The sequence below is a fragment of the Labrus bergylta genome, chromosome 2 (genome assembly GCF_963930695.1).
Source record: "Labrus bergylta chromosome 2, fLabBer1.1, whole genome shotgun sequence".
NCBI lineage: Eukaryota > Metazoa > Chordata > Actinopteri > Labriformes > Labridae > Labrus > Labrus bergylta.
This window is the reverse complement of record NC_089196.1, coordinates 32150702-32163287: the sequence shown is the minus strand read 5'-3', so window position 1 is coordinate 32163287 and position 12586 is coordinate 32150702. Positions and strand designations below refer to the sequence as shown.

At 42.2% G+C, this 12586-nt stretch overlaps 1 protein-coding gene across 1 annotated transcript in view; it reads right to left on the bottom strand.

Moving 5' to 3' along the window:
• Positions 1-9470, bottom strand: part of LOC136181089 (NLR family CARD domain-containing protein 3-like) — a 119177-nt gene extending 109707 nt beyond the window's left edge. The window contains exons 1-6 of the mRNA XM_065961359.1: positions 9442-9470; positions 5237-5409; positions 4959-5069; positions 2764-2874; positions 2569-2647; positions 2206-2410 (exon numbers count right to left, since the gene is read on the bottom strand). Of these exons, the coding sequence (XP_065817431.1) occupies positions 2206-2410; positions 2569-2647; positions 2764-2874; positions 4959-5069; positions 5237-5313 (583 nt within the window). The 5' untranslated portion in view covers positions 5314-5409; positions 9442-9470. The remainder of the gene's footprint in view (positions 1-2205; positions 2411-2568; positions 2648-2763; positions 2875-4958; positions 5070-5236; positions 5410-9441) is intronic.
• Between the last annotated feature and the right edge of the window lie 3116 nt (positions 9471-12586).

The following is a 12586-nucleotide window of genomic DNA, read 5'->3' as shown; positions in this document are numbered from 1 at the left end:
GAGTGTCCAGTCTACAGAGTGGACTCTTTAATCCACTACACAGCAGCTTCACTCCTGAATCCTGCAGGTTGTTGTTGCTCAGGTCCAGCTCTCTCAAACTAGAGGACTGGGAGCTGAGGACTGAGGACAGAGCTTCACAGCTTCTCTCTGAGAGGTTACAGACACTCAGCCTGAAGAGGATTCAGAAGAATACAAATTAAATAAATTACAAACTATAGTTGTTATTTCTGAATAAAGAGAACTACATTTGAACTGGATAGTTATGTGAGCACGTACAGAGCTTTGTTTGAAGCTTTGATCACAGGCAGCAGCCTCAGAAGAGCCTCCTCTGAAGCAGAGTATTTCTTCAGGTCAAACACGTCCAGATCTTTTTCTGATGACAGTAAGATGAAGACCAGAGCTGACCACTGAGCAGGAGACAGTTTATCTGTGGAGAGATGTCCTAATCTCAGGGACTGTTGGATCTCCTCCACTAGAGAACGATCATTCAGTTCATTCAGACAGTGGAACAGATTGATGCTTTTCTCTGCAGACAGATCCTCACTGATCTTCTTCTTGATGTACTTGACTGTTTTCTGATTAGTCTTTGAGCCACTTCCTGTGTGTGTCAGCAGACCTCGTATGAGATTCTGATTGGTCTCTAGAGAAAGACCGAGGAGGAAGCGGAGGAACAAGTCCAGGTGTCCATTAGGACTCTGTAAGGCCTGGTCCACAGCACTCTGATATAAAAGTGTTGGGTCAGGTTTTTTTCTGAATACTTTAGACCTCCAGGATGTTTTTTGTTTTTCTGACATCAGATTGACTCCAGAGTTGATGAAGGTCAGATGGACATGAAGAGCAGCCAGAAACTCCTGAACACTCAGATGGATGAAGCAGAACACCTTGTCCTGGTACAGTCCTCTCTCCTCTTTAAAGATCTGTGTGAACACTCCTGAGTACACTGAGGCTGCTCTGATATCGATGCCACACTCTGTCAGGTCTGAGTCATAGAAGATGAGGTTTCCTTTCTGCAGCTGCTCAAAAGCCAGTTTTCCCAGAGACTTAATCATCTTCCTGCTCTTTTTATTCCAGTGTGGATCTGTCTCAGCTCCTCCATCATACTTGATGTTCTTCAGTTTGGACTGAACCACCAGGAAGTGGATGTACATCTCAGTCAGGGTCTTGGGCAGCTCTCCTCCCTCTCTGGTCTTCAGCACATCCTCCAGAACTGTAGCAGTGATCCAGCAGAAGACTGGGATGTGGCACATGATGTGGAGGCTTCTGGATGTCTTGATGTGGGAGATGATTCGGTCGGCTTGCTCCTCATTTCTGAACCTCTTCCTGAAGTACTCCTCCTTCTGTGGGTCAGTGAACCCTCTGACCTCTGTCACCATGTCAACACACTCAGGAGGGATCTGATTGGCTGCTGCAGGTCGTGTGGTTATCCAGAGGTGAGCAGAGGGAAGCAGTTTCCCCCTGATGAGGTTTGTCAGCAGCACATCAACTGAGGTGGACTCTGTGACATCAGTCAGGGTCTCGTTGTTTTTAAAGTCCAGAGGAAGTCGACACTCATCCAGACCGTCAAAGATGAACACAACCTGGAACTCTTCAAACCTGCAGATTCCTGCTTCTTTGGTTTCAGGAAAGAAGTGATGAACAAGTTCCAACAGGCTGAACTTTTTCTTCTTCAGAACATTCAGCTCTCTGAAAGTGAATGGAAATGTGAAGTGTATGTCCTGGTTGTCTTTGTCTTCAGCCCAGTCCAGAGTGAACTTCTGTGTTAAGACTGTTTTCCCGATGCCAGCCACTCCCTTTGTCATCACTCTTCTGATTGGTTCATCTCTTCCAGGTGAGGCTTTAAAGATGTCTTCTTGTCTGATGGTTGTTTCTGGTCTGTCTGGTTTCCTGGATGCTGTTTCAATCTGTCTGACCTCGTGTTCATCATTGACCTCTCCAGTCCCTCCCTCTGTGATGTAGAGCTCTGTGTAGATCTGGTTCAGAAGCGTTGGGTTTCCTGCTTTAGCAATCCCCTCAAACACACACTGGAACTTCTCCTTCAGGTTAGATTTGAGTTTACGACGGCACTCTGCAGCGACTGTTCCTGAATAAAGAAATAACTGAAATCAATGAACAGATTCTGATATAGATGACATGACTATCTGAGTTTGGAACTTTAAAGCTCTTTGTCCTTTTTCTAAAATACTAAATCTGTTAAAATGTTCTTACTGCTCTGCAGACAGTCAGCCAGCTCCTCCTGCTTCATTCTCCTCAGGAAGTGGAGAGTGATCTTCAAAAATGCCTCTTTACAGCTTCTCCCCTGCTCTTCATCCTCACTCAGACTCTCTAAGCATTCTGGATAATCTGGACTCAGAACCCTGTGGACTCTCTTCAGCTCGTTCTTCACAAAGGTGATGATGTTCTCCTCCAGCAGCTGGAACAGAAGGAGACACTGGATATTTAATATAAACTGTTGGAACTCAACATGTGTTTCATCTGTTAGTCTGCAGGTCAGCTGGTCTAAACAGAACAATAACTTAGAATTAAATTATTGTAATGGTAGTATATTAATTAACAGTGTGTTGAACACACCAAAAAGATGGAGTCCAGGTCTGTTGGATTCTGCTGGTCTGATTGATCTCTGTGAATGTTGGAGCTCTCCTGTTGAACTCTGTGACAGGACATATTACACAAGAAAACAACGGGATATATATAATGAAACTCTGAGCCAAGATATGAGTCTTTAAACAACAGAGACATAACATTAACTTGATTTTTAATTCTTACCTTCCATCAGCAGGACGTCCATCTTTAAAGTCAATAAAGCGACCCTTAGACCAGTCACTCTTCATGGAGACACAGCTGGGTCCAGGAGAGTCTGGTCTCTGTTCCTGCATCCTGATACAAAAAAATAAACAAAGAAAGATCATTTTTAATCAGATTGTTCCAGTTTAAACTGGCAGATGGATAATCAGTAATCAGGAGGTAGAGGTGAAGTTCTCCACAGTTCTCTCTGTTTCTATTAGAACAGTATCTCACTCAGAATACAGCCAACACTGTGTCTGTCCTCAAATTCTTTAGACTGATGAAAGTAAAGTTAACAGAATACGACTTAAACATAAACACAGCTCAGAAAGATGCTGTGGTTAGTGACTGAGATTTACAGATAGCAACAATCAGTAATACGATCTCACAGAGAGAGAGAGAGAGAGAGAGAGAGAGAGAGAGAGAGAGAGAGAGAGAGAGAAGGAGGGAGATATAGGAGCTCAAGGTGCCAGTTCCCCCAGTAGTCTAAGCTTATAGCAGCATAACTAGGAGCTGGTCTACACCAGCGCCAGCCCTAACTATAAAATTTATAGTTACTTTTAATTTTATTCTTAAAAACACAGAGTGTGTCTCCCTCCCGTACCCCGTCTGGAAGATGATTCCAGAGGAGAGGAGCCTGAAAACTGGAGGCTCTACCTCCCATAGTACATTTAGAGACCGAGCAGCATTTACAACGAGCAGCAACTACTGTTAGGATACAGAACAGATAAAGATCAAGAACTTGTCCATAACAACTTCAGGAACCTCAACCTGGAACTCACTTCTGGGACAAAGTCTTCAGACTGACATCACTTCAGATGGGAATAAGTGCTGCTTGCACCATCACAGTAGTTTTTATATTGTGAGTAAGTCCAGTATTTGGATCCTACAAGGTTTGTAAAAACACTCAAGAGCTTTAAAGATCTTTGTCTGCAGTCTTCATGATACATCTGCTCACCAGTGTCCTGCCAAGATCACTGGACCAAATGTTCAGTATACCACCATGACATCATCCCTAATGTACTAAACATGCCTCAGCTGGACTCAGGTACCATTCACTAAAACAAGAATCAAGTATTAAACTATGTAGTCCAGGAGAAAGTGTAGTCAGATATCAGTACAATGGTCAGCTGGATCAGCAGGATGTATGGACCAGGTAGGTTAGTGAACTTGACCTGAAGCTTTCAATGCCCAACATCTCACCAGCAGAACCTCATCAGGTTCAGGATCTGGGCTGTGGACAAAGTCAGGACATCCAACATCCACCTCATGGACCATAATCCTCTAATCACAGTTTTTAAACCGTGGCTCCCATCCTTGATGGTGCATGCTTTAAAATGGACGTGCAGAAGCAGACTCTCAGTGAATGAAATCTGATATTGTGGACAGTATGTCTGTTTGTTTTGGTCATCATTGGGAGTGAGGAAGGAGAGGACTTTCATTCTACCTGAGGGAAAAACAAAAATGTTCATTCAATAAAAATGCTTTAATTGGGGTGCTGGTGGCCTAGTGGTTAGTGTGAGTGTCCCATGCAGGGAGACTGTAGCCCTCCAAGCGGGTGGCTCGGGTTCAAATCCGACTTGTGGCTCCTTTCCTGCATGTCATTCCCCATTCTCTCTCTCCTTGATTTCCGACTCTATCTACTGTCCTGTCTCTAAATAACAGAACAAAAAGCTCAAAAATAAATCTTTCCTCAGATTTGTCTCTTTTTAAGGTTTGGCCTATTATTTTGACTTTGTCTAAGAATATTTAGCTTCTTTCTAGTAGGGCTGTTTTTGCTTTGAAGTCATGAAGTCCATCACACTGTCGATTATTTTCCACATTTTACAGCCTTCAGGCAGGTCAGGGTTCAAATACAAACACTTCAAAAGAAAAAACACAAAATAGAACCAAAGCACACAATGATCATGAAGTGGTGAGAAAACTAAATGAAGCTGATGAGGAAAATGAAGACAGGTGAGAAGAGTAGAAGGGAAGGTCTGGGCTATTGAACCCTAGAAGAGAAGGAGGGGAATTCTGAGGACCTCTGGTGGAGAAGTAGGAGAAACAGGAGAAAAGTACAACTCCTGGGAGAGGTGAACATGGACTGAAGACTGAGAGTGATGTAAATGGCTGAGGATGAAAGAGTGAGCCTACAGAAAAGCAGAACAGAGCTCTTTGTCAATTTCAGATCTCACCTTCCATCAGCCGGACGTCCATCTTTAAATTTAATAAAGCGACCCATAGACCGGTCACTCTTCATGGACACACAGCTGGGTCCAGGAGAGTCTGGTCTCTGTTCCTGCAACCTGATACAAAAAAAAACAACATTATTAGTTACTGTGAGCAGCAGATGAGACAGTGATAATGATGATGATGATGATGATGATGATGGTGGTGATGATGATGAAGGTGGAGTGATGTGAGTGCTGAGCTGTGACATGGAGAAGAGTCATGGACAGTTAGAGATCCTCACCTCAGAGCTTCATGTTCCTCACACAGAGAGGTTTTAGAGGGAGGGACTCCCTCCTCTGTGTCCTCACACTGATCCATAGCAAAGCGCCCCCTGCTGGGAGAGCTGCACTCTGTCACTACAACAACACTGATGGAGTTCAGCTGCTGAAGTCACATCCAGTCAAAGATCTTCAGCTGTGGAGAAAACAAAGAGATGAAGCTGCTGATTCACCTTCATCATCATCATCATCATCATCACCTCACTGTCAGTCTACAAACATCACATCTACCTGGTTCACCTTCAAAAAGGGAAAGCAGCACCAGCAAAACCATGGTTATCTTATGGGCCAGCGTGATTGCTGGGCGCTCTTCTTTGCTGCTGCAAGACACATTTTTCTAGCAGTTTTTGGGTACGCATAAAAGTTTAAACATTTTCAACTTTTTTGATCAAGAAGCAGAGTCGCAGTGATCGTCAAGGTCACTTAAAGTAGCCAATCAAAGCCATCCGCTTTTTATGACATTTTCCCCTCCTCCTCTTGGAGCAAACATATTTCATTTGGTCGCCCATATGCACACACAGCCCTGCTCCACAGGCGCTCCCAGCTGTTCTTTCCTCAGCTGCGTTCAGGTGTTTTTTTGAGGCGAGTTGCGTCTCTGTGTGATCGGGTCCTAAGGGGGCCCCATCTGACAGCACTCACTCTCATCGCTCTGCTAAGAGTCACATGATTTATTCCTGTGAAATGAATTATCCGTCTGAGAGTGAAAACAGAGGAGCAGTGGTGGAGCAGACAGTGAAGATGAAATGTAACAGTAAATGACTCAACTGCAGGACTTGGACCTTTTGAGGCTTCTAGCACTTTCAATATTCCAGTAAAAATGTCTTTCCGATATCACCGAGGCTCAAAATCCCGATCTGCCACTCAACATTGCAGCGGTGTAAACTCTAGTAACCTCCGCTCTCTGCCATGAACGCCACTAGCGCACGTCAGTAATGCGGCCCCGATTAAACTGGCTCTGATAAATGCCTGATCAGTGCTAAATAAGACTTTTATTCTTAACGACTTTTTCACATCCCAGGGCCTAGATTTCCTTCTAGTGACTGAAACTTGACCGAACTCCAATGATGTAAGTCCACTTATTGAGCTTTCTCCAAATGAATGTTCCTTCTTTAACACGCCACGACCCTACGGACGAGGCGGGGGTCTGGCAGCAGTTTTTAAAAACAAAGTGGGTACAGCAAACCCTCTTCTTATCATCATATTATATCGTCCTCCAAAATCAGATAAACATTTTATCACTGAGTTTGCAGACCTCTTATCGCAAATTGTGCCATCATTTGAAAGAATTTTAATACTGGGTGATTTTAATATCCATGTATGTTGTCCATCAAAACCACTTGTCGGTGAATTTTTAAACCTGATTGAATCATTTAATTTTGCACAGTATGTCTCAGGTCCCACTCATAAACATGGCCACACTTTGGACTTGGTCTTGTCTTGTGGTCTTCCTGTTAACAATTTGGAAATAATGGACCTTTGTCTTTCAGATCACAGTGCCATTATTTTTAATGTGTCTCTCTCTGTCCTGTCATCAAATGGTCTCCTCCCCATGCTTTACTCTCGTTACATTAACTCTTCCACTGCCAGTTTATTCTCAGCTGCTTTCTTAGCTGCTCAAGATACTCTGTCCGTTGAAAATATTCCTACTGAACTCTGCACTGAGGATCACATTAAGTTATTTAATGCTACCTGCTCCTCAATTCTCAACCATATTGCTCCTCTCAAGATAACAAAACTAAAGCCTAAATCACAGCCTTGGATTACTGAATCCACTAGAGCCCTAAGGAGGAGCTGCAGACAAGCTGAACGCAAGTGGAAGCAGGATAAGCTCCAAATCTCATATGACATCCTTAAAGAGCAGCTACCAAATTGCAGTCAAGGCAGCGAGAGCAAAACATTTCTCAGATATCATCTCAAAACATCACCATAATCCTAAAGTCCTATTCAATATTATAAACTCTCTCACCTGCCCCCCTCCTGGATCCTCTCTAGACACTCCCCTTAGTAGAGCAGAAGACTTCCTAAAGTTGCTGGCATTAGAAAAAATATCTCAGCCCCTACCAGGCACATCTCAGCCTCCCCGCCCTTCAACTGCTCTGCCCAGTTAAACTGTTTTGAGCCTATCACCTTAACCTCACTCAAAGAGACGGTTTTTAAAATGAAATCTGCCACCTGCCCCAGTGACATAGTACGTACCAAGCTCCTCAAAGATTCCTTTGATATTACCGGCCCTTTTATCCTCTCCATTATAAACAGCTCTATGTCAACTGGTGCTGTTCCTCCCTCATTTAAACATGCTATAGTGCAGCCCTTGTTAAAAAAAACCCAACCTGGACCCCATACCACTTTCCAATTACAAACCCATCTCAAAACTACCCTTCCTTTCTAAGGTGCTAGAAAAGGTTATTCTGGAGAAATTGCTACCCTACCTTCATCATAATAGTATTTTAGACAAATTTCAATCAGGTTTCAGAGCAGCCCATAGCACAGAATCTGCACTTCTCAAAATCCACAATGACCTTCTGCTTACAATGGACTCTGGAAACTGTGCTTTCCTGATCTCACTGGACCTTATTGCAGCATTCGACACTGTCGACCACACAATTTTAATGAATCGCCTGTAGCATTGGGTTGGTGTTGGGGGCACAGCCCTGACTTGGTTTACATCATACCTGAACAACAGAACCTTCTCTGTAAACTTAACTAACGCCACATCCTCCCAATCTGGTCTGAGCTGTGGGATACCACAGGGATCCATCCTAGGCCCTCTACTATTTCCACTATACATGCTCCCATTGGGTCAAATTATCCAGAAGCACAACCTCTCATACCACTTCTACGCAGATGACACTCAGCTTTATCTACCGGTCAAACCAAACAATCTCGCAGAACTCACCTCTCTTATACAATGCCTTGAAGGCATAAAACACTGGATGGCCCATAACTTCCTACAATTAAATGAGTCAAAAACTGAAGCTGTTCTTTTTGGCCCCCCCGACATCATCAAACAGGTCGCCAACAGCTTAGGTCAGTTATACAGCCACATTAGGCCCCACGACAGGAACCTTGGCTTTATCTTCGACTCAGGCTTTACATTTGATCGGCAGGTAAATCCAGTTGTCAAATCCAGTTTCTTTCAGCGCCGTACAATTTCCAAGCTAAAACCTATCCTCTCATTCAGTGACTTACAGACAGTAACCCATGCGCTCATTTCATCCCGGCTTGACTACTGCAATTGCTGGTCCAAAATGCTGCAGCAAGGCTGCTGACTGGAACCAAGAAGAGGGAGCATATCAGTCCTGTCCTAGCGTTCCTTCATTGGCTCCCAATACGATTCAGAATCGATTATAAGATTGTGTTGTTTGTTTTTAAAGCCCTGAATGGCCTGGCCCCCCCATATATTACCAACCTCCTCAGGCCGTACACCTCATCTAGGCGCCTGAGATCATCAGACACGGGCCTCCTGGCTGTTCCCCGCTCACGGCTCAAACTAAAGGGAGATCGGGCCTTTTCAGTAAAAGCCTCTAAGCTGTGCAACAGCCTCCTTCATTCCATCAGGTCTGCACCCTCTGTTGACTCTTTTAAGTCCCATCTCAAGACATACTTTTATATTTTAGCATTTGAGTCCCCTGGTCCTGAATAGACCGTTTCTTTCAGGTTCCTTTGTTGCTTTCTTTATATATCCTTTCTTTATATATGTATATATGTATACATATATATATATATATATTTCTCTCTTGTGGACATTGTGATCTCAAGTTGTTTTTTTCTTTTTTAATGTATTGTACAGCACTTTGGTCAGCTGTAGCTGTTTTTAAATGTGCTCTATAATAAATATGACTTGACTTGACTTGACTTGACTTGCAGAGGAGTGTTTGTGTTGCTTGGCAACCGTCCAGTTTCAGTTGTGGAATCAGTTGAGCTGATGGAGTGATTATTTCTAGTCCTAACTGATGAGGACAGACTCCACGCCCTCCCTCTGCTGTGTAAAACTGTACTGTTTAGCATGTTAGCATAGCCTGCATGCTAACTGAGAGTCATTGTGTTGCCTGCACTTCTACTATAGTCAGAGCAGCTAATGAACATGGTGGCTAACTGTTAGCTTACAGCTCTTTTGACACTTAAATCAAACAGAGAGTCTTAAAAAACAGTGAAAAGTGTCTCTTACCTTCAACACGGAGAACAGATCTGCGTCAGAACGAGACAGAGTCAAGAGTCCTACTGAAACCAGGAAATACCACATCTGGCAGGTAATCAAAGGACACACCCATCATTCTTCATTTCTGTAAAGATTAATCATGAGGCAGTTAAAAATTGATTCAAAGGTGTCAACGTTCACTTTGATACTCTGAAAAACTGAATCGCAGTACTTTTTTTTAAACAGCAGAGGGCGCCATCTATTCATGCTTCTCTTGTTTGACTTCCTACATCACTCTCGTGAGCCTCAGCACCTGAAGAGCAGAGGAGGTTGGTTGTAACCTGGTTGTAACAAGCAGTCTTTATCATGGCAGCTGCAGTGCAAGATGTTGAAATTCCGACCACACCACCGTCTTATAAATCAGAGACAAAATGAAAGAGCTGAGAAGATAAGAGAAAAGACAAAAACTGTGTGCAAATATTACAAGAAGACAGGGAACTACACAAATAGCCCAACAAACATGATGCAGCATTTAATCCACTCCACAATGAGAAGCTCCAATCACCTCCCCTTGTTAAAAACACATTAACAGGCAACCCACACTGACAAGTCGGTTTGCAGCCCCTCTTGCCCAAACGATTGCAAGAGCAAGAGAGATTACGAGGTGCATTGGTGTTTTCTTGGCAAAAGATTCCGTAGTTGAGAATGATGACTTTTGGTCAACACACTTTAGACTAAATATCACATCCCATCACTCCCGCATTTCAGTCAGTCTGTAATGCTGGCCAGGGCCGGCCAGTGGCATCGGCAGTATAGGCAAATGCTAGAGGCGCCAGCCTCCATAGGGGGCGCCGCTGGCGACCCAAATGAGAGCTGCAGAAAAGTTGAAGATAAGAAGAAGAAATAGAAGGAAAAATTAGTTTAAATATCACTAAATATTATTTATCTAATATCATTTTCATGCTATTATTTAGTAATGAAAACACAACTATCACACACTTAAAAAGGCTCTATTTTCTTGCCTTCTGCTTGACCCGGCACATCACAACACAGCTGCTCATTACCTGCTCGTTACCTGCTCGTTACCTGCTCGTTACCTGTTCGTTACCTGCTCGTTACCTGCTCGTTACCTGCTCGTTACCTGCTCGTTGTGGGGGAGGAGGGCAGGTGATTTATTAGAAGTAAGTGACACTGACCATACTGGTTAACATGAAGTCTATAAACATCCATAATGTAAAAAACAACAACAACAAAGGCTTCGGAGCCCAGGGACGAAAAAGAAGAAGAGGAGAAAAAATGTGAAAAAGACACAGAGGTAACGTGCTGCACGGATCAATTATTTATCTGTTGTAGTTAAGATAGCTCGTTATTTCAATTCAATTCAATTCAATTCAAAAAACTTTATTTGTCCCCGGGGGGACACAGAGCAGTAAATTAACAACAGTGCAAGTAGACAAAACATTTTAACCTAAATATAAAGTGTCAATTTAAATACAACTTAAAGCTTAAACTTAACTTAAAAATACAAAATATAAAATATAAAGGAGTAGATATGAGTGGACAGTGATCGGACTAACAGATGTAAACAGATGTAACCATAACTATGTGTAGTAGTGACCAGATGTAAACAGAACTATGTGCAGTAAACGAGAAATAAATATATATATATATATATATATATATATATATATACAGAGCTATGTGCAAGTAGGCAAATACTAAATGATAAGTTATAAGGTGCATGGTGAATAATGGAACAACAGAACTAATATATACAATATAACTGTAAGGTAAAAATGAGATAAATAAAGTGACTGTAGTGCAATGATGGATAAGAAACAACAGGAATAAATTAACCAGAACTGTATGAATACTGATATAAAATGGATAGAATAAAGTGATGTAGTGCATGAGACCAGATAAAGCAGAGGCAGTTAAGGTGCATGTCAATATAAAGGAAGTAAAAAAGCAAAGTTCACAGCTGAGAGTCTGCATTGAGTGAGAGGTGTTGGTTGGTGGATCATCATTGATGGATGATAGTAACGTCAATGATTCCTAGCTCGAGTTAACATCCGTTATTTCCACTGTACTTTTATAAGGTACAGATTATTCATGTTAAGAAAATAACCAGTTTAAGAAAATACACTTCTTCTTTTGTATAGTAGGCTACGTTGTTTGGGACACAAAACCTACTTTTATATTTATTTACATTTCTGTACTTAGTTAGCTTTCACCATAGTAGATTAACATGTTTATTTTCCTCCTCCTGTTGTCATTAATAGTTTTAAGCTCTTGCCTTTAGAGTATTGATGTCTAAGAGCATGAATGCATTTTGTGAAAGAAGTCCTCACTGAATAGATATGTGTGCATGCTGTAGGTCTGGTTGCAAGGAAAACTATTGAGTTGAGTTTTCTGTACTGCTCAGAAGAGAAAATAATATTTAAATAAAACACTTTATTATGAAATGCAGATTGTTTCACAAATATTCATCTTCTCTCTCCAGGTGCAATCAGAAACGAATAAGAAAGAAAGAAAGTAAGGAGGATTTTGATAACTTTTTCTCTGAACAATCACAATGCGTCCATTTCATTGAAGTCTACCACTAGCTACACCTCGGTAGACTTTCTTGACACTACCACATACAAAGGTAAAATTTCCAGAAAACAAACAAATTGGACATTAAAGTATGTTTCAAGGAGACAGATAGTCATGCTCTACTCCACAAAACTAGCCACCATCCTAAACACACCTATGCTGGGCTGGTAAAGTCTCAACTGCTGAGATTTCACAGAATATGTGGCGACAAAGAGGACTTTAAACAGGCCACTAAAACACTGTTCTTAGCACTGGCCACCAGAGGGTATTCCCGCTGCTTTCTTAGAAGGTCCTTCAAGACATTTCAGGAAACAAAACCCCAATTGCTTTCCTCTATTTTGCTCTTTGTTACTACTTTCTCTCCAGCAACGATTAAATTGGTCAGAGTTATTAAAAATAATTTTCAAAACATCATCGCAGAAACTGAGATTTTACGAGACCACAGAATCATTGCAGTGTTCAGAAAAAACAGGAACCTGAAAGATTACCTGGTCAAAGCAAGAGTCCAACCCATGTTGACCCCTAAATCCAGAGGTCACGTGGAATTTTCTAATTTTCCAAACTTGGTTGCGCAGCAAAT